The 22380-nt window shown below is 48.0% G+C and overlaps 1 protein-coding gene across 1 annotated transcript in view; it reads right to left on the bottom strand.

The window, feature by feature from the left end:
* NEDD4 (NEDD4 E3 ubiquitin protein ligase) overlaps window positions 1-22380 on the bottom strand; it is a 1239834-nt gene that overhangs the window by 143010 nt on the left and 1074444 nt on the right. The window contains exon 24 of the mRNA XM_069222425.1: window positions 11378-11438. Within this exon, the coding sequence (XP_069078526.1) occupies window positions 11378-11438 (61 nt within the window). The remainder of the gene's footprint in view (window positions 1-11377; window positions 11439-22380) is intronic.

Here is a 22380-nt window from a genome sequence, read left to right as displayed (position 1 = left end):
GGCGTGGCTATATTGTTGTAGGAAAATGGCTCCTTGTTGCAGTTACCCCCCCACTTTTTGCCTGATATTGATGCTGACTTGACTAACAGTGTCCTGGAACCCTGCTAACCAGGCCCCAACACCAGTGTTCTTTCACTAAAAATGTACCTTTGTTTCCACAATTGTCACACCCCTGGCACACAGATAAGTCCCTCGTAAAAGGTACCAGTGGCACCAAGGGCCCTGTGACCAGGGAAGGTTCCTAAGGCCTGCAGCATTTGTTGTACAACCCTAAGGGACCCCTCACCTAACACATGCACACTGTCATTGCAGATTGTCTGTGTTGGTAGGGAGAAAAAGGCAAAGTCAACATGTCATCCCCCTCAGGATGCCATATACACAAAATACTGCCTGTGGCATAGGTAAGTCACCCCTCTAGCAGGTCTTAAAGCCCTAAGGCAGGGTGCACTATTCCACAGGTGAGGGCATAGCTGCATGAGCAATATGCCCCTACAGTGTCTAAATCCATTCTTAAACATTATAAGTAGAGTGTGGCCATATTAAGTATATGGTCTGGGAGTTTGTCAAAACGAACTCCACAGTTACATAATGGCTACACTGAACACTGGGAAGTTTGGAATCAAACTTCTCACAAAAATAAACCCACAGTGATGTCCGTGTTGGATTTATTAAAAAATGCACAAAGAGGGCATCTTAGAGATTCCCCCTGTATTTTACCCAATCCTTCAGTGCAGGACTGACTGATCTCTGCCAGCCTGCCATTGAGAGATGAGTTTCTGACCCCAAGGAGTGAGAGCCTTTGTGCTCTCTGAGGCCAGAAAGAAAACCTGCACTGGGTGGAGGTGCTTCACGCCGCCCCCCTGAAGGAAATGAAATACCTAGCAGTGAGCCTCAAAGGCTCAGGCTTCGTGTTACAATGCCCCAGGGTACTCCAGCTAGTGGAGATGCCTGCCCCCCCGGACACAGCCCCCACTATTGGCGGCAAGTCCGGGGAGATAATGAGAAAAACAAGGAGGAGTCACCCCCTCAGCCAGGTCCACCCCTAAGGTGACCAGAGCTGAAGTGACCTCCTTCTTGGAAAATCCTCCATCTTATTTTGGAGGATTTAGCCCATCACGGATAGGGATGTGCTCCCCTCCCCAAAGGGAGAAAGCACAAGGAGGGTGTAGCCACCCTCAAGGACAGTAGCCAATGGCTACTGCCCTGCGGACCCTAACACACACTAAATTCAGTATTTAGGGGCGACCCTGAACCCAGGATTTCAGATTCCTGATGATCTAACAAGAAGGACTGCTGACTTGAAAACCCCACAGAGAAGAAGGAAGACGACAACTGCTTTGGCCTCAGCCCTACTGGCCTGTCTCCTGATTCAAAGAACCTGCAACAGTGATGCATCCTGCAGGCCCAGCAACCTCTGCTGACTCCGAGGACTGCCCTGCAACTCCAAAGGACCCAGAAACTCCTGTGGACAGCGGCTCTGTCCAAAGCAAAAAGAAGAAACCATCTTTAAAGGGACTCTCACCTCACTCCGGAAGCGTGAGTCCCCACCACTCTGCACCCGATGCCCCTGGCCAGTGTCCAGAGAAACCAATGCCACGGAGAGGACCCCCAGGCGACTCCAATGACGTGTCCACCGTGACGTCCTCCCTGCACCCCCACAATGACGCCTGCAGAGGGAATCCAGAGGACCCCCCTGACCGCGACTGCCCGGTAACAAAGAAACCCGAAGCCTGAAGAAGCACTGCACCCGCAGCCCCCAAGTTCGTGAGGAACACACTACTGGTGCAACAGTGACCAGCAGGTGGCCCTCACCTTTGCTCAGTCGGTGGCCGGCCCGAGAAGCCCCCCTGTGCCCTCCCTGCATCGTTAGAGTGACCCCCGGGTCCTCCATTGATTTCAATACAAAACCTGACGCCTTGTTTGCACACTGCACCCGGCCACCCCTGTGCCGCTGAGGGTGTATTTTGTGTGCCTGTTTGGGACCCCCCCCCCCCCCAGTGCTCTACAAAACGCCCCTGGTTTGCTCCCCGAGGACGCAGGTACTTACCTGCTAGCAGACTGGAACCAGAGCACCCTTAGTGTCCATAGGTGCCTGTGTTATTTGGGCCCCTGTTTGACCTATGCACCTGACCGGCCCTGTGTTGCTGGTGCTGGGTGTCTAGGATTGACTTGAACCCCCAATGGTGGGCTGCCTATGCCCTGGAGACTGATCTTGTAAGTGCTTTACTTACCTCACAAACTAACCTGTACTTACTTCCCCCAGGAAATTTTGCAGTGTCCATTTTATGCCAAACTGTGTACATTACCGTTTTTATTCAAAGTCCTATCTTTACCTATGCCAATTACCTTACATTTGATGTACTTAGCTGCAATCTGAATCTTGTGGTTCTAAAAGAAACTAAGAAAATAATATTTTTCTATATAAAAACCTATTGGCCTGGAGCTAAGTCATTGAGTGTGTGTTCTCATTTACTGCCTGAGTGTACAACAAATGCTTAACACTACCCTCTGATAAGCCTAACTGCTCGACCACACTATCAGAAATTGAGCATTAGTATTATATATTTTTGCATCTGTCAAGCCTCTTGGGGAACCCCTGGACTATGTGCACTCTATATGGGTCATTACGACCCCGGCGAAAATATGGCGATAAGTACTGCTGGTGGTACTTACTGCCATATTATGACACTGGCGGGTTGGCTGAAACCAACCCGCCAATGTACCACACTCTGACCGCCACTGCGGTAACAGCCGCCGGGCTGGAGATATCCATCTCCAGCCCGGTGGCCATCACTGTTACGCCTGCGGGATTATGACCCCCCCTCCCCACCGCCATGGTTTTCGTGGCTTTAACGCATGGCGGTAGGCCCTGTCAGTGACAGGGAATTCCTTCCCTGACTGACAGAGGTCCCCCCCCTCCAGGTAGCCCCTAACCTCCCACCTCTCCAAAGTCTCTCCCTACATGCACGCCCCTTCATACACACACACACCCATTCCTACATGCATCCACACAGGCATACATCCATTCACACACATATCCGCACACACTTTCATACATAGACGCAGACATGTATTCACATAACACAACATACACGCACTCACACCTACATACATGCACACACACATTTAACACGCAACACACACCTGCATACATGCACGCACATTCACTCACACCTTCCCCCCCACACACACAACACCCCTCCCCCCTTCCATGTGGGAGACCCGACTTACCTGTGTTCAGGGGGCCCTCTGGCAGGAGACGGGATGGGGTGCTGCTTCCACCAGGAGCGCCCGCCAGCAGAACACCGCCAGGCCGGTTTATGGGTCATAATACTGCTGGCGGCTGTCTCCAGGCGTGGCGCTGCTGGTGGCAGCAGCGCCACCTTACCGCCATCCGCCGGCATGTCCGGAGCCGAATTTATGCCATTCTTCTGGCGGAAATCCGGCTGTGGTCATAATACGGTGGACAGCTGGTAGCCGCGGCGATGGTCTTTTGATGGCCGTCACCGAAGCGGTAGACGGTTTTTACCACCAGTATCAAAATGAGGGCCTATATCTCATTTTGACATAGTATATACACAGCCAGCTTCCTACAATTGTGCTAAGAGAAATGTGGCACTGAGAGACTTCAGGCATGATACCTGCTGAGAAAGTCTTCTTTCCCCATGCCGCCCGTCGTTTGGACTCTTTTTCTGCAGTAATGGAAAGAAAGGTGCTGGCCAACTGTCTTGAGAAGGGAGAGGCTTCGACAACCAGACTTTCTGGTGATGGATGTGTCAAGAGGGAGTGTGGATCCCCTGGTGCAGGGCAGATGTGTCTTGCTATTAACCTGCTGGCCGCTAAGGTGGATTTTTTTCCCAGGCTGCCAGGTCTGAGTCCAGCAAGGTCTCATTAAAAGGTAGAAGGTGTTCTGCAGTTGGTGTGAAATGAAGGAGTACCTTAGTAAGGACATTTGTTTTCACTTCTGTTGGGAGCTGTAGTTTCAGGACTTCAGCAGCTTTCTTCACCAAAGATGGAAGTACATCACCTCTGGCATATGAGGTCCTATGGGAAACTCCATTTTTATCTCTGGAGAGGTAGCCAGACCACTGGCCGATAACAGATGTGTCAGCTCAAAGGCTTAGTCTCTCCCACCATCGTCGCTATATACATGTAGGGTCAAAGGATCAGAGTGAAAGCTAAACAAGTTATGAATCATATACCTGTATTCTTCATCCTACAAGAGTCTCTGTGCCTCTTTTCATGACCTGTTCTGTGTCACAGTCTTGGAAAGGGAGGGAGACTGTGTCGTGGATCTGTAACCAGCGCTGGACATGGAGGTGGTGGCAGCATTGGTGACCTCTGTGCAACAGCCATCCACAATGTTAACGGCTGTGGCACAATAAAGTGGTGTGCTGCAGAAAAAGGCAGAGGCATTGGTCCTGAAGGGAAGAGTCTGAAGGGAGCCAGTGTTGGATCCAACGGTATAAGCATATCAGCCAATATGGCAGCATGAACCCTGAGGAAACACCATCCGGTACTGTGGCATGGGCAAAGATGCTATATATCACGTTGAGGAACTCGGACAGGCCAGAGGTTTGGGTAGGGCACTCTAGGAAAGGAGGAGTCACATCAGATCGTCCAAGATCGATGGGTCTGGCGCTGGTGGATTTGGAAATACAAGTAGGAGACAGAGGAGAGATATGTGGCTCTGGACCCTGGTCCTGTGGAGTCACTGGTGCTGGGCTGCCTGGAGGATCTGTCGGCTTCATAACTACCAACTCCAGTTCCGAGGGTGTCTATGCGATTTACCTTTTGCGTGCTTCTTATGCATCTTGTATTATCTTTATTTCCAAGAGTATGAGGATGGTGACCTGATACGTGGCCTTGATCGACAAAGGCAGCTCCTTTCGTCATGGGCCTGGGCAGCGAACAGTCTGGCCTTACATTCTTTAATGGCCTTTCTGGGCATGTTGAGGCAGAAGTGGCAGAAGAAGTTGTGGTCTGATCCAAGACACCAAAGGCATATTAAATGGGGGCTGATATTGACTTTAGTCCCTCACAATCTCTACAGGGCTTGAAGCCCCAACACTTTGGAGGAGACACCTGTACAGCGCTTTTAGATTTTTTTTCCGAGAAAACCTCACAACAGAGAGTGAGCTCTTAAACAGAGTCAAAGGCACAACAAAAAGGAACTGATGTTGGGGCACCAGGATGGGCGCTATATGGCTTTGACAATGTCGTATGATGCCCCTTCTGACGTCAATACATAGCCAGCGCCCCCTGCTGGTGACAGTAGCTTTTAAGTTTCCAGATCCAGTCTGATCCTGGGAATATTCTACAGGTGAGGAATCTGCAGGTACAAGTATCCATCAGAATAAGGGCTACTGAAGGTAAAGTAGCCTATTTCACTTATGGATGTTTCTAACTCTAGATTCCTCCAAGTTGATGGGTGTGAGGAGTGGACGTGCAGGACATAGGAGGCAAAATTACCTTCTTTGTGGACTTGACAATTAAAGTAGTAATGCCTGGTAAAAATATAGACATATGCCCATGTGGCTGTCTAGCCACTGAAACACCCAGGACTATGGCTGTAATGGCAGCTTTCTCATTGGTGGAATGACACCTATGATCTTCAAAAAGATCTTTTATGGCCAAGGTATAAGCCAATTTGATGTAGAAGACAACTAATCACAATAAGGTAAGTTTGTGGTCCGCCTTACCTTGAGTCACACAAGTGAATCCAACAAAATGTTGATCAACATGGTACACTTTAGACCTAACGTACAAGTTACTTACCGTTGGTAACTAAATATCTGGTAGAGACATATTCTAGTTGCAGATTTCTTACTTTTGAATTTCCCCAGGCGTCACACTGGATCCGGAGATTTGTTGAAGCTGTTGAAGGCGAACTCGCCCCAGACAGTCAGCTCCCACCTCCAGACTACGGCGAACCTTTTGCATTCGCTGGGGTTCACTATCAACGTGCCGAAGTCACACCTGACTCCTTCTCAGATGCTCACTTTCATCAGAGCTGTTCTGGATACAGTGCAGTTTCTGGCATATCCTCCCGAAAAGCGAGTCCAGGATATTCGGGCTATGATACCAATGTTTAAGCCTCTGTCTGGGATTTCGGTGAGAATGACTCTGAGGCTGCTGGGCCTCATGGCCTCCTGCTGGTTCAAAATGCCAGATGGCATATGCGGGCTGTGCAGTGGGACCTGAAGTTCCAGTGGGCGCAGCATCAGGGTAATATCTCCGACAAGGTCCAGATCTCGGAAGGGACTGCGAAAGACCTGCAGTGGTGGTTAACGAATCAGGACTGGGTCAAGGGAAGATCCCTATCCTTTCCCCAACCAGATCTTACAGTTGTGACAGATGCATCACTACTGGGGAGGGGGTGGCCACATGGGAGAGGCAGAGATCAGAAGCATCTGGTCTCCGGCGGAAACGGGCTCCATATCAATCACCTGGAGCTCCGAGCGATTCGACTAGCATTGAAAGCACTTCTTCCCTCCCTCAAGGGGAAAGCAGTGCAGGTGTTCACACACAACACCACCATCTTGTGGTATTGCAACAAACAAGGCGGAGTGGGGTCGTGGACCCTTTGTCAAGAGCCCCTTCGCCTCTGGACTTGGCCGGAACATCAGGGCATTTCCCTGGTGGTTCAACACCTGGCAGGCTCCTTGAATGCCAGAGCAGACGAACTCAGCCGACGACGCATGGTCGACCACGAATGGCGTCTCCATCCGGAGGTGGCGCAAGGTCTCTTCCTGCAGTGGGGAGAACCTTGGTTAGACTTGTTCGCCTCCGTAGAGAACACGCAATGTCAGCTGTTTTGCGTGTTGAGTTTCCAAGGTGGCACTCGCTTGGCGACGCTTTATGGAATTCAGGCCTCCTGTACGTCTTCCCGCCTATGCCACTTCTGCCCAGAGTTCTGAAGAAGATCAGGCAAGACCGGGCCCAAGCAATACCAGTGGCTCTGGACTGAGCATGAAGAGTCTGGTATCCTGAGCTTTTGAACATGGCCATAGCTCCTCTGATCAGACTGCCCCTGCGGGAGGATCTTCTGTCGCAGCAGCAGGGAAAGTTCCTCCACCCAAACCTGTCAACTCTGCAACCTCATGCGTGGAGATTGAGCGGTGACAGTTGACGTCTTTTGACTTGCCACCCGAAGTCTGTGACGTTATCTTGGCAGCCAGGCGTCCCTCAACCAAAACTGTATACGCCGGTCGTTGGAAGAAATTTGTGGCATGGTGCATCGACAATTCTATCGATCCTCTATCCGCTCCTCTTTCTCAAGTTCTTCTCTTTATTCTTTCCCTTTCCCTTGCCCTGGGCACTCTAAAGGGCTACCTCTGCTTTCTTGAGGTTACCTGATCAGCCTAGGAGGTTTCTTAAAGGCCTCACACATCTTTTTCCTCCTATCCCATTCATCATGCCCCAATGGGATCTCAACCTGGTGTTAACTTACCTTATGTGTACCCTGTTTGAACCGCTTCACAACTGTCCTCTAAGGCTCTTAAATACAAAGACTGTCTTTTTAGTTGCCATTACTTCTGCCCGCAGAGTTAGTGAACTCCAGGCTCTGTCATCTAAGCCACCTTTTCTTGCCATACATCCTGACAAAGTGGTGCTTCGCACAAGGGCTTCTTTTCTACCTAAGGTAGTGGCACCCTTTCATTTCGGACAGTCCATCACCTTGCCTACCTTTTGCACACCCCCACATCCCTCTCCTGAAGAGGAGAGACTCCACCGTCTGGACCCAAAAAGAGCGTTGGCATTCTATCTTGATCAGACCAAAGACTTCCAGGTGGCCGATCAACTCTTTTTGGGATATGTGGGTGCAAAGAAGAGGAAGGCAGTGCAGAAGAGGACCATTTCAAGATGGGTACTCTTATGCATCAAAATGTGCTACGCTCTGGCTAAGAAGCAACCTCCTGAAGGTTTGCGAGCTCACTCCACCAAAGCTACTGCTGCTACCACAGCGCTTGCACGGGGCGTTCCAGCCCTGGATATTTGTCAGGCAGCAATGTGGGCATCTCTGCACACTTTTACCAAACACTACTGCCTAGACAATCAGGTCTGAAGGGACTGCTACTTTGGCCGTTCGGTCCTGCAGGACTTTTTGGTGTGATCTTGGTTCACATGCCACCACCGGGGATGGTATTGCTCAGGTAACTTTTCAAAGGTAAGGAATCTGCAACTAGAAGTCTATGCCAGATGTACAAGTTACTCACCTTCAGTAACAAAATAGCTGGTAGAGACATATTCTAGTTGCAGATTCCTTACCGACCCGCCCATCCTCCCCACGCTGCGAACTGATTGCTAGGGACAGGATCTTCCCCTTAAGGGCCCTAGTTTTGGTGAACCACTCTCAGTGTTCTTCATAGCTCCGCATTACTAGTGTGGAAAGGCATGAAAAGAAACTGACGTCAGCACACCGGGATGGCGCCTATATACGACCGCCACGTCATCACGGCGAGCACAACACCATTGTAGCCCGCGGAGTCAACCGACGCCACCTGACGACGCACAGAGGTACTGCTCTAAGAAAAATCTCCGGATCCAGTCTGACGCTTGGGGAAATTCAAAGGTAAGGAATCTGCAACTAGAAGTCTCTATCAGATACGTGGTGCAATAATATTGTCCCCTACATCGTGTGGTGGCCCACGTCTCTAGAACCAAGCAGTGGTCATGTGGTGCCGTTAATCTGGTGTGTTCCCATCGGAGATACAGTTATAACATGTATTTCTTGGTCACTGTGCATGGCAGGCTAGAATAAAAGATATGACTTCCCAGTGACGTCGCTTCTCAGGACAGCACTGCAGCAGTCACAATGAATGGAGAGGAAGGCCCCCACCCACCTCCCAGACTCAGGAGCAAGTTGTCTAGGATTGGGGAGGGGGTGAGTTTAAGGTGCAGGAGCAGATTGTAAAACACCACTCTCGTATGCATGAGGCACCTTCACCCTGGAGAAGTATCCCTGGGTGACGGCCAATGCGAGCACCCTCCACACCTCTAGACCCTATGCCCCCTCTCCCCCTTGCCATCCTCAGTCGCTGCACACTGAGGATCCAGGCTCCAGCAGTTGTCTGGCCCTCTCTAGCGCAAATTTGCTGCAACAGACTAGCTTTCTGACACAGCATGCTCTCCTGTCACATAGTCGTGGCCAGTCTTGTGCGGCCGCCGGACTTTAGGCTCCGACCAGTCAGCCTGTTTAGGCAGTGTTCCCAGATGGTAAGAAGACACGATTTGGCATAGATGAGCCCCCGCCGAGTCTGCCATTCTGCTCCACGAGTTTGGGTGGCCTTAAACAAGGGATAGTGGTGGGACATGCAGGATCGTGTGCGATCGGCCGGAGCAACTTTAAAGCCCGTCCACCATCTTGGGCGGTGGTCCAAGGTGAGCCTGACTTTAACAACAATCTGCTACGATGGGCCACTAACATTGTTTGACTTTCATAAGAAAAGGTTGTTGCCCGTTGCATCAGCACTTCTTGATTCCCTACATGGTGGAGGTGTAGAAAACAGTTAGGATGCACCTTAGAAGTGGAAATATGAACCACAAGGCTTTTCGAAGTAGGATGCTGCATTAGGAATTTGGGGCCTTCCATGCGTTGGTCTATAGCACCTAGCAGCAGGACTCACTGCTGCAACAAAATTTCCATCAGATTAGCCTTAGCCTCTCCAGTGGGGACTGGCAGCTCTAAAACCTCTTCCACCCATCGGATCATGACTACAGATGATGCTTTTCGAAGTAGGATGCTGCATTAGGAATTTGGGGCCTTCCATGCGTTGGTCTATAGCACCTAGCAGCAGGACTCACTGCTGCAGCAAAATAAATATTTTGACCAAGTGCCATGACTGGGACAATCTCAGTCTTGTTTATGGTAACAGAGGCTCTGAACTGGAAGGGCAAGGTTGCAAAATTTCCATCAAATTAGCCGTAGCCTCTCCAGTGGGGACTGGCAGCTCTAAAACCTCTTCCACCCATCGGATCATCACTACAGATGATGCGTTTTCTTCCATCAGAGGTCTCAAAAGAGGATCTCGGCCAGATTTAGGGCAAGCATCTAAGTCACTGGCATTTTCTCAGTCAAGGTACAAACTAGCATCATTGTAATCTGGGTGAAATAAATTATCTGCCTCATCATCACACTGAATTGGATGAAAGTGCTGCATAGCACCAGCGCCTGATCCAAAAATAGCCTCTATGGTTATGCTTTGCATATGGTGTAATGTGACATACAGCAAGATCTTGATGAAGATAGATCTGAATTGGAGCGAGATCTGGCATCACTGGAACCAGAGGTCGAAGTCTGCGGCAAAAAGTAGAAGCATAGCCATACACCAGGGCAGTGCTGGTTGATTTTTTCCAAAAAAAGGCTCACAAGCAGAATTTGTCGGGGTACCCTGACGGATCAGCAAGGCCATAAAGAGCCAGTATAAATATGAAAATGAGCAACATGACCTCCTAGAAAGATGCAACTTGCTGCAGAGTTGATGGAGACCCAGGAGAATTAACCACATATGCTCCAATTTTAATACTGGGTTTGAGGAGGAAGGCAGAGTAGGAGTCAGGATAAGTTCATATTATTAGCTATCAAAGGACATTGGACAGTCACTCTTCCTCTTCCAATGTTTCTTCCTTACCTTGCCTCTAGCCTTCACCTCAGACTTACCATATGATCTAGAATTGGACGGCCCTCATGATCTGGATTGAGATCAACTCAGCTTTTTGTACTCAGGTGGCATAAATCGTATGTTGCCCATCCACGACTGCTATGGGGTCCATTAGAAAGGATTTGTCACAGGACTAGCGAGACAGGTTTGATGCCAAGACACCACAGGGAGATATTGTGTGGGTCCTCAAGTGGTTTCTGGCATGTACCACACAGTTTGAAATGTGAAGTCTTCAGGAGCAAAATCCCTGCACACTGTGAAAGTAACCTGATGAAGCAAAAAGGATTCAGTAAGTGTACTTTAATCTGTAGAAGCGGAGTTTCAAATCTGCTCTGAAGGCAGCTGAAAAAGAAGAACTGATGTTAGTGCACAGCAAAGGCACCTGTATGCTGCTCCCTGTTGCCATGTCCTAAGACGAGACAGAGTTTTGATGGAGACCAATGGTACCACCTGCCAGCGTGCAAAGCTACTCAAGAGTTTTCAGACCCAGTTTAGTGGCAATGGGCATTCAAAAGGTGAGAAATCTTTTGTTAGAAGCGTCTACTAGAAAACAGAATACTTGTATCATATCAACCATAAATGCAAGTTATTGCACAAATAAAAGCAAGAAAGAGGCTACATCCTACAGCTGATGATGTAGTAGAAACTACATTAGACTGACTCAGGAACAAAATGTGGCTATGAATATTTTCAATAAATCAGTAATGTAATACCTCCTTAAAGGCAGCCATCTGCTTCTGAACTCGATTCACAAAGCGCCACTGTATTACAAGACTAAAGAAAAACAAACAATACAAAGTTACATATCACAAAATCCATTTCCTCACATACTGAATAATTATTTGAAAAATTAAATTAAAATCCTTTTTTCAATGAAAATGTTTTCCCATCCTAATCAAATGAGCAGATATATTACAAGTGATGTTCACTATAGCAAATTCTCTTCTTCTGGATTACAATATAGTCTTTCTCTAATATCATGAGTGCATGTTCATATCCACAAGAGAGGCAAATCCTTATGTTGGATGAATAAGTTACTTACCTTCTGTGACACTCTTTCTGGATGTTACTTTAACTAACAACACATTCCTCACACTGTGAATCTCCCCAGGCTCCTGACTGGAACCTGAAACACCTCCAATAGCTCCTGGTGGGTGGCACAATCAGCCTCCTTCGCGACTTCATCCTGTTTCTGGACATGACAACATAAAACCCCATAAAGACACCACCTTGGTTCTCCGATTTCGTTTTTTTTTTGTGTTCTCAGACACAAAGCATGCCTGACAAAACATAAACACTGACGTTGTGCAAAAAGTAACTTGGAAATGCATAAACTCCTAAAAGACCACGTCACAGAATGATGAGAAGGAATCTGAAGAAAAGGAGTAACCAAAGGTCAGTAATTTATTCTTTAGAGATCCCTCATCTTGTAAGCACCCACCCTTCTTGATCCAAGATCCTGTTCCTATCATATACATCGTTACTGAAGTTAAGTAACTTGTTCATCAGATAGAGACATCTAGCCACAGATTCCTCAACTTAGAATCAGATACCAAAGTATAAAAACCCTGGAGGAGACCCTCAAAAGTTTTCCAGTGTCATTAAACTGGCCGAGAACCAGAGTAAAAGACAGGAGAAGAAGAAAAAATTAAGGAGAATAAAAACATATTCTAAACACCCCAACCTGTGGAGGTAAGCACAGGTGAATAACACCATAAAACAGGAGAGCACAGAAAGAAGCTCATCCACATTAGAGCAGAGAATAAACTCATCTATGTTAGCATGACAATCGTGTCAGAAGTGACAACCACAGTGGAAGCCTTTTATCCAGAAGGAAAGTTGAGGTAGTACTGGAGAAAAAGACTAAGGGCCTCATTACGACCCTGGCAGGTGGGGGGAGAAGTGGCGGTAATACCGTCAACAGGCCGGCGAAAAAAAAAAATGGAATTATGACCATGGCGGTTACCGCCATGGTCAACCGCCACTTCTCCACTCCGACCGCAGGGCTGGAGACTTCGGTCTCCAGCCCGGCGGCCGTCACCAGACCGCCGGCGGTATCAGGACCCTGCATACCGCCATGGATTTCGGGTGGTTTGGAACCGCCACGAAATCCAAGGCGGTAGGCACTATCAGTGCCAGGGAATTCCTTCCCTGGCTCTGATAGGGGTCTCCACCACCCCCTCCCCCACCTGTGTCCTCCCTCCATACCCCAACCCTCCCAAAGGTGGCAGGACCCCCCTCCTGACCCCCACCATGCACATACACACAACCCCCTCCCCACCCTCACCCCCAACATGCACACACACACCCCTACACACACACATACACTACAACACATACCCGCACACCTACAAACAGACATGCACACATACCGACCCGCACACATTTCCCATACACACAACACACCCCCCACATGCACACACGCACTCACACACCTCCTCTACATACTCACACGCACACCCCCATGCATGCACACAACACACAGCACCCTCCACCCCCTCCCCTAACGGACAATCAACTTACCCTGTCCGTTGATCTTCCGGGAGGGGACGGGATTCATGGGGGCTGCTCCTCTGCCAGCACCCCGTCACCAGAACACCGCCATGCCGAATCATGGAACGTGATTTGGTGGGCGGTGTTCTGATGACGGGGCATTGGAGGTGGAGCAGCCTTAACTTCCCCGCCGACCGCCAGTATGGCTGCTGGCGGCTCTCCGTCCAAAAAAGGACAGAGGGCTGCCAGCAGTCATAATACGCTGCGCGGAAAACCGCCGGCGCTGGCGGTCTTCAGCGCGGCGGTACCTCGGCGGTCTTTAAAAAAGACCGCCAAGGTCGAAATGAGGGCCTAAGTATTCAGAAAAATGTCCTATGAGGAAGGGCATCCTCATTAGGAAAAGAATTGGTGAAAAGACAACTGTAAGAAAAGGGATACAAGAACAGAAAGAACATGGGAAAGACTCACCCATGGCCGCACAATGTAAATTGTGTTTGAGACCCTGAAAATTATGTTTTGAGATCAGGTCCAGTCCAGAAAAATGAGAAAAGTCTAATCTACAGAAGAAGGTATGTGAACCTTAACATATTGCACTACCAAGGACTCCACAGAAGAACCATTAAATAGGAGTCAGGAACCATAAAGAAAACATGGAATAAAGAAGCCATGTAAAGATACACACTCAGTGGTAAAGGCAAACACGATAAAGCTACACGCACTTTAAAAGCAATGAAAACCTTGTGCGAACAGTTCAACAAGACAGTGGAATGAACACATATTAGAAAACATAAAGACAAGAAAATGTGGATAATCTGTGATCGCAGGACAGTAGCAGAAAAAAAGTAGAGGACATGCATGTGTCCATTCCTAGACGTAGACCATAAGTGATGGCCTATGCTGTTGGAACACAAAGCAGCATAACCGGCCAAGCAGCAGAACTTGACACCATCGAAAGTATGTCCCAATCAGATGTACATCAAAAGGCAAAGATAACAGAGTAGCTCATGCAAAGAAGACAGACAGTTGCCCCCAACGAAGAGAGCAAGAAATGAAATACATAATGAAATGAAGCAATGAAATACATAACCCACAGGTAGTATATATATATATATATATCCCTAGATGTACAAAGAGTAAGCACTGAAGTGTTTTTTTATTTTTATTATTGTATTAGAAAGACCTAATGGATGAAAATTATGAACTGACTAGATTCCTAGGAAAAGAATCACTTCAATTTTCAATAATATCATATGGTAGACCTTATTTCCAGATCTGGCAGATATAACATCCTCATAGAGAAAATGAAGTACCCCTGAAAGGGGGCAAAATGTTTACAAAAGGAAGGAAATATTGCATGCGAGTGCAACAAATGAAAAAGAACTTCAAAGAGTTCAAAACAAGAAGTCGCTACAATAGACTAAGCAGAATTGACCAGAGATATGTATGATGGACTGACCAAAGTCAGGGAAGAAGAAAACGTGCAAAGAACAGAAATAAGGGACATGACTATGGACACACCTGGGGTAAAACCCTCAACTTTCAGTGTGAGTGTCTGTGACCTCAACCATTAGGCCACAGGAGACTACAACACTATGGAAAAGTCTGCACCAAAGCATAGAAGACCAATACAAGGGAGGTCTTGAAATGTTGATGAAAAGAGAAATGTACCTGTGAAAAGGAACCACCATGGCTAACCTATATGACAGTACAAAGGGGCGTAGTAACCAATACTTCTAGTGTTAAAGAAAACCAGAGCTGGTAATATCGCCAGTTCACTATATGGGATACTAGTAAAATGGTATAAATGCCACGGTTAGAAAAAACTTACAGCATGCACTGGTAGAAATAGGAGGAAAAAAAACATTGAAGGTAAAACCAGGTAGACCTGCTTTCAAGTATACCAGCATAGGACGTGAATACTTCACTTAGCGTATGATATATACCAGACCAGTATGACTCTTAAGCATAAGCTTGTCTTCAGAGTGAAGCAACCAACTTCACCTTACATCTGGTGTGTTATAAACGATAACCTCTAATTGAGCAACATTAAACATGAAGCAGAAATCATTACTTTACATCAAGTAATAAAGATAAGAAAAAAGCATTAACATCAGTCATGAAAGTGACATGCCAGGGAAACTCAGCACCTGGCAAGGAGGAACACCCACCGGCATCCCAATGAAGCATAACGGTATAACTGAAAATCTCACAGTAACGATGAAAAAGCCAAAGGGTGGAGAGAGAGAGAAAGAGGTTAGCTCATAGCTCCAACCCCTACTATCTCGAAAACATCTCAAGGCTGGGTCAGTCTGCACACCAAACAAATGGGTACCATCAAACTGCATGTCCAGTAATGTAAATTGTATTGGAACGTAACTAGCGACAGAGAGCAACTGAGGAAGCCATAGCTTGACCCTCAGTCAGTGGAATCCATGCCAGGGCGAATGATAAATTTAGCTGCATTCCGCCTATTCTGAATTATAGGAGTTGTAGGAAAGTCACTCTTTTTGGCATGGTTACCTCCACTTTTTGCCTGTTTATCAGTGTGTTTAGACTGTTTTCACTAGAAGCCTGCTAACCACCACCCCAGTGATTGTGTTCTCTCCTCTAAATGTGGTTGCTTTGGTACCCTTTACACCCCACAACTGGCATACTGGTGTACCCTTGTAAGTCCTTCGTATATGGTACCAGGGCACTGGTGCACGAGGGGTCACCTATGGGCTGCAGCATGTATTATGCCACCCATGAGGGCCCATGCAAACTGTGTCTGCATGCCTGCCATTGCAGCCGGCATGAAAAGGTGAATGCACCCTTTCTCTGCTGGTCACTGCACCAGGCCACTGTAAGTCACCCCTATAGTAGGCCCTCCTGGCCCAGAGAGCATTGTGTAGTTCCTGTGTGCAAAGGCACCCCTGCGTGAGCAGAAGTGCCTCTACGAACTTCAGTTCCAATGCACTGGACTTCTTAAGTGCGGGGAAGTCATTTTACCTGTGCACATGTACCTGTGGTCCAGCTACATAATGGTAACTCTAAACCTAGGCATGTTTGGTATCAAACATTTCAGAATCATACCCCAATACTAATGCCAGTATTGGTGGCATGATTCCATGCACTCTGGGACTCCTTAGAGGACCCCCCAGCATTGCACCTACCAGTCTTTCAGGGTTTGTGGGCAGCCCATGCTGCTCCAGCCCCTCAGACATGTTTCTGCCCTCCTGCTGCTTGACCTGCTCAAGCAGGGGAACACAGAACAAAGGATTTCCTGTGGGAGAGGGAGGCAACACCCTCTCCCTTGGAAATAGGTGTTACAAGGCTGGAGAGGAGTAGCCTCTCCACGCTTACTTTGAAGGGCACGTTTGGTGCCCTCCTTGTACATACGGTTTGCACCAGTCCATGGACCCTGGTCCCTGCTCTGGCCCGAAACTGCACAAATGAATCTGGAGTTACCACTCCCCTGTCCACCTGCCCAGAGCTCCTCCAGGTGGCCACTTGATTCTGTCATCTTGGAAACAAGATATGCTGAGGCCCCTGGGAGGATCTGGTTGGTCAGGACAGGTGACTGGTATCAGTGACTCCTTTTGATAGGTGGTCACCCTGCAGAGTGGCCAAGTCCCCTGTTAGCGCTATTTAGGGACTCCTTTGCGAGTGGGTCCACAGATTCGACGTGCAATACTCCACCAGGGCTCCTCTACATGGACCTCTTCTACTCCTGGCCACGGGAACCGCTGCTGGACTTCACAGGAACCAAACAAGCCTGAAACTCCTGAGAAGACCTCGCCTTTTTTGTTTGTTTCTCCGGCTCCTTCCAGCAATTGCAACATTTGCACGACTATGCATCCTCTGGGATCTGCAAGTCTTCAGCTGCACCAAAGAAGCAAGAAGGAATCTCCCTTTGAGTGAAGGAGTCACTCTCCTGCATCCGCAGGCACCAAAGGCAACGACGACAGGCTGATGGGATCTACTGTCATCTGGCTCCATGATGAATCTCAAACACAGGTGGTGGGTCTGAAAGGTCCCCTTGGTCCTCTCTACCTGCTATCCAACTTGGAAGATGGTGAGCCCTTGCCTCTCCTTGCAAGACAGTACCCCTGTGCATCGCGACTCTTGCAGCAACCACGTCTTGTTGATTCCTGCTCTAAGGGATCTTCTGGTTCCAAGTAGCCCAGGCCTCCAACGCTTCATCCTTGCAAGGACTGTCTCTCTTCTGCTGCTCTAGAGATGTGGGACTCCTCTCCATGTGTGCTGACTGGGCCTCACTGCAACTTACTGTGCCTGCTGACCCTGCTTCTGCTGGTTCTTCCGACTGCTGAGGGTCAGCCCGGACTCCCCTCCAAGGGTCAAGTCCCCTGGACCTTGCTGGTCCTCTCCTTCTCTGCAAATCCTCCTATGCTCAGATTTGCTAAGACTTGTTGGTGGTCCTCCTGACCACTGACCATCTGCGACCCAGAGACCGGCATGGAACATCATCTGCACGACCCCAAGGACCTCTCTGCAACTCCTGGGCTCCACAGCTGATCTTTATCTCCCCCCGTCGACCGGGATCGTCATCCACAGAAAGGTGAGTAATGGCTCCTCCCCACCTGGGACTTATGCATGGACTGGACTCTGTCCCCCTCTTTTACAGGTCTTCTTCTTCCGGAATCCACTGTTGGGTTCCACTGGACTGCTCTTGGTATTGCAATCTTCCTTTTCCAAGTCACCGTGTTAGTCTTTGGGAAGACCAGGTAACTTACATCCGCTCTCCTGGTCGCTGGGGGTCATCTAGGTACTCACCTTTGGGGGATCCCGAGTTCTTCGAGCTCCGTTCTAACTATTACATTTCCTTGGGTGGGGGACTTCACTTCACATTCCACTATTTTAGTGTATGGTTTGGCCCACCTTATAGGGCGCTAGCTATTTTCTGCTATTTATTGCCAATGCTTGTTGTTTCTATATGCTAATTCCTAATAATTACTGTATATTTATAGTGTGCACAAACCTCCAGTTGAGGGACTGCCTATAAGTATTCCAGTTCAGTGCTACTGTAATAAAGTACCTTAATTTTTATAACACTGTGGTTCCTTTCATGTGTGATAATTTGCTGTGTGACGGCTGTGGTATTGCAAGTGCTTTACACTCCTCCTAGATAAGTCTTGGCTGCTCACCACAGCTACCACCAGAAAGCCCTGGCTTCCTAGACACTGTCACACTCACTAGTAGGGGTTGCCTGGAACTTGTATAAGGTGTTCACCACACACCAGGCCAGTTTCCAACAGGAATAAGAATACTCCTGACCAAGACTGGAAACGAGGGCAAGCTGTTAGCTAAAGAGTCCCATAAGAAATGTGAGAAGCGTCCAAGAACACAAGACTTGTTCACAGAACATAGAGCAGAACTTGTAGAGGCAAAAATATGCCTGCCACAGATATCTAGGACTCTAGACTCTCTACCAGGAGGAACATGGGGAATGGGCTCCATATCAGAGAAATACAAAGCGGCCTGTGCCACAAAACTGCAAGGAGTAGGACGTCTGATCAAACAAGGCAGATCACCCAGGGCAAGACGGTGCCTGTGGGATGTATCTTGGTCAACCGGAGACCCAGAAGCCAGCTTAGCCCAAGCACCTAACAAGACATCATGTGATGCCTCGCTATAAGGAAGTACTGGCTCAACCCCGGTCTGACTATGGTGGAGTATATAAATTAAAGGATCTGCAATCCTCTTTAGCATATCCGCAAAGGAGGAACTTGCTTTTGTAGCAAGTCCAGGGGGAGACAGAAGGCCCGAGGCCGGGGAAAAATCCAAGCTGCTAACAGTAGCCAGATCAGACAACCAGCTGTCCTCTCTTAATGGGCCCCAGCTCCAAAAATGCCTCACCACCATCCCCTGCAACAGGAATTGAGTCTTGCGGAGGAAGGATTTGTGCCGTACTCAATGTTGACAAACGTTGAGAAGGTGAAGCTGCAACGTCGTCAGACGGAGAGGGGGAACTGGCTTCGATCAGCACAACCAGCAAAGTCACCGGAGTCGGCTGATCAGATGTCAGCGCCGAAGGTGCACAGCCGAATAATATGTACGAATCTGGTCTAGAGTCGCCCCATATCCCGGAAAGGGAGGAAGGTGCTGGCAGACCCTGACCTCGTCTCCTCAGCTGAGGAATGATGGGAGTTTGAGTGCGGTGAGGTCGGTAAATGCAGAGCCCTTGTCCGTCTATGGAACTTACCTGTGGACGTCATAGGAGATTGGTGTCCACAAGAGCGACTTCTCGAATGGCTCCGGGACCGGACATCAGACCGAGAGGGGAATTTCCTGCAACGGGAAGACCTAGATTCTGCCATCCGTGCCACCACACGCTTCATCCTACACCCACAACAAGCCTTCGGCAGAAGCTGATTACAGGAACCGCAGTCCTCAGTGTCATCATGCTCACCAGGCACCACATGCACTCCGAATGGGGATCCGTAGCCAACATCTGCCGTCCACAGGACCCATAGGGTTTAAATACTGTCGGTATAGCACACTATTTCTGAAGATGTCGAAAATGTTGAAGGATGTTGAATGGCCAGAATAACTATTTTCAGGACCACACTGCAAGCATGGAAAAGAAGGAACTGGCATCAGCGGAGAAGTTATCTAGATGCCGTTGACGTCACATCCAGCTAGCCACATCATTATGGAGTCACGCAATGCCCTCTGCCGACGCCCTGACTTACTAAGGGAAAAAAGTTTCCAGATCCAGGCTGGCACCTGTGGAGGATTCTAAGTTATGGAATCTGCAGCTAGATGTTTCTATCAGATATGCAGATTGCAGTGACTCCAGGACCGCTTGAAGCACTACCGGGTATGTTTGCTCCATCTCGCAAGACTACTGTAAGACAGAAACAATTCTTATACATTGCCTCTGTGATTGCTCGGTCATTGATTCTGCAGAAATGGAAGTCTTCCGAGTCTCCCAAGTGCGAATCCTGGGTGAATCAGATGCTCGGAGTTAAATTCGAAGAGAAATTATATGCTCAAAGTGTCGGTGCTTTAAAAAAAATGTAGGGGTATTTGGGGTTAAAGCATAGTAGGCCAAGAAATGCAAATGTACTTTATACTTTATTTGAGGTAAAGAATACTGTTAAAAGTGAATTAATGTTTCAAAATTCAATGAATTATCTATATTCTATGATTCTTACCTACTCCCTGATAAACAGAAATAAAATATTTTTAAAAAAACACAAAACACTTGTGAACAGATCTCGAAAGCAATACCCGCAAAGAAGATTTGCTGAGGAGGGGACTCATATCAGGCAGCCATGCAGGACTGAGTGGGCAAAATGATCCTTTCTGCTTACCTGAAAATCAAAACAGTAGTGTCTTGTGAAATTATGAATGGATAACTATATGGCTGACTGACAGATGTCCAAAACAGCCAGGGTTGTAATTTCCACCAGTGCCATGGTGGAATGAACCCTAAGGCTCTCACAGGAGGATAATTTTTGGTCAAGGCATAACACTGTTTGATTACAGTACAATCCATTAAGATAAGGCCTGTGAACTGCCTTTTCTTACTTCACACCAAGGAATCCAGCGAAAAGCAGATGGTCCACCTGGGAATCCTAAGTCCTATCAATGTAGAATCCGAGAGCCCACCATGGATCTAACTGGTGTAGCATCTCCTCTTTATTAGAAAGATGCGGTAGAAAGAAGAATGTGCGGAACGTGATGGACTGCCCCACAAGAAAGGGTGACACCACTTTTGGTAGAAAGGATTTACAAGTTCTATGAACCAGCTTGAAATGGAAGTAGGCAGTAATTGAGGCTGAAATGAAACTGCTTGTAGCTCGCTGATGCGATGTGCAGAAGTAATTACAATGAGAAAGACAGTCTTCAAAGCTAGAAACCTCATGGTATTTCAATAAATAGGCTCAAAAGGAGCACACAAAAACATAGGAACTAAATGGAGGTCCCACTGTGGCATTGTGAAGGAGGAATGAGTAAAAGTTGTTATAAGAAATGTTGGGATGTAACATCCTGTCCTGTTAGGACAATAGATACTCCAGATGGAAAGACACAGAGACAGGCACTCCTGAGTATCAGACCATCCTGGCAGGATTTGGAGCCACCAGAATCAACTTCACTTGGTCCTCTCTGAATTTCTTCCGGACCCACCAGAGGATGAAATGCACAGAGGAGGCCTGAATCGCAACAAGGGAAGATCACCTTACTTAGACTCAGAGGAGGAAACTAGACAGCAGAAGGTGGAAGATTGAGTGCTTTCAGAAAGAATGAAAGGATCTAGCGAGGACACAATCCATTTGGTGAACATAACAAGTGCTAACTTCGAGTCCAGATGCCAGTCATATCTGCTAGATTAAGCCTGCTGAATTTGTCTCCCCTTATGTTGGGGACCCTACCAGGTGACTCATTGTCAAGGAGACCTTGTAGAGGTTCAGCCACCTCAGCCTTTACCCAGAAGATATGGGAACCCACTTCCCCCTCCTTGTTGCAGTACCACATGCACTGAATTTGTCTGTGAGAATTGTCTTGTCGGCCAGGCAGATGGTGTGTTGTTCCAATCAACTGATCATCACTGATACATCAGAAGAAGAAAGGGAAAATGGTCTACCACGTCATGTTGGAATCTGACAACCGACACTAAAAGTCACAGGCTGCCTCATTGGAGATTTAAATCCTATCCAGAGTGTTGGGCCCTGTGCAGGTGAAGATTCCACTGAAGAGCCCACATGTGCCAGCAAACATGGGACATAAGCAGGATGCAAGATGCTAGCAGACCAGACAATCTCAGAAACATCTAGGCTGGGTTAGTAGCTCTTGTGAGAAACCATGCTGTCATAGCTCAAATATCCCGGTCTTTCTGTGGAAACAACCTTATGGCAACTATATCCAGAATGGTTTCAGAAAAAGGGAAAGCAAGGTTGCAGATGCAATTTGGGATCACGGGAGGAAAATCCCAAAGAAGGAAATAATGGCACAGTTGTCTGAAAGTCGGACACTAACCGAGGTAAGCTCACATTCAACAACCAAGTTATCGAGGTACGGGAATACATGGATCCCCAACCTGCAAAGATGAGCCACTAAAGTCAAAGTGACCTTCATAAAGAGCTGAGGGTCCAATATCAGCTTGAAGTGTAGAATGGTGAATTTAAAATGGTTCAACCTCAGAACAAGGCAGAGATACTTTTTGTGCTCCTGCAGAATGTACAAATGGAAGTATGAATACTAAAAGCCTAAGGACACC

Source organism: Pleurodeles waltl, chromosome 3_1 (genome assembly GCF_031143425.1).
Source record: "Pleurodeles waltl isolate 20211129_DDA chromosome 3_1, aPleWal1.hap1.20221129, whole genome shotgun sequence".
NCBI classification, from domain to species: Eukaryota; Metazoa; Chordata; class Amphibia; order Caudata; family Salamandridae; genus Pleurodeles; species Pleurodeles waltl.
Note: the sequence above shows the minus strand (reverse complement) of the source record. Positions and strands in the feature narration are given on the sequence as shown.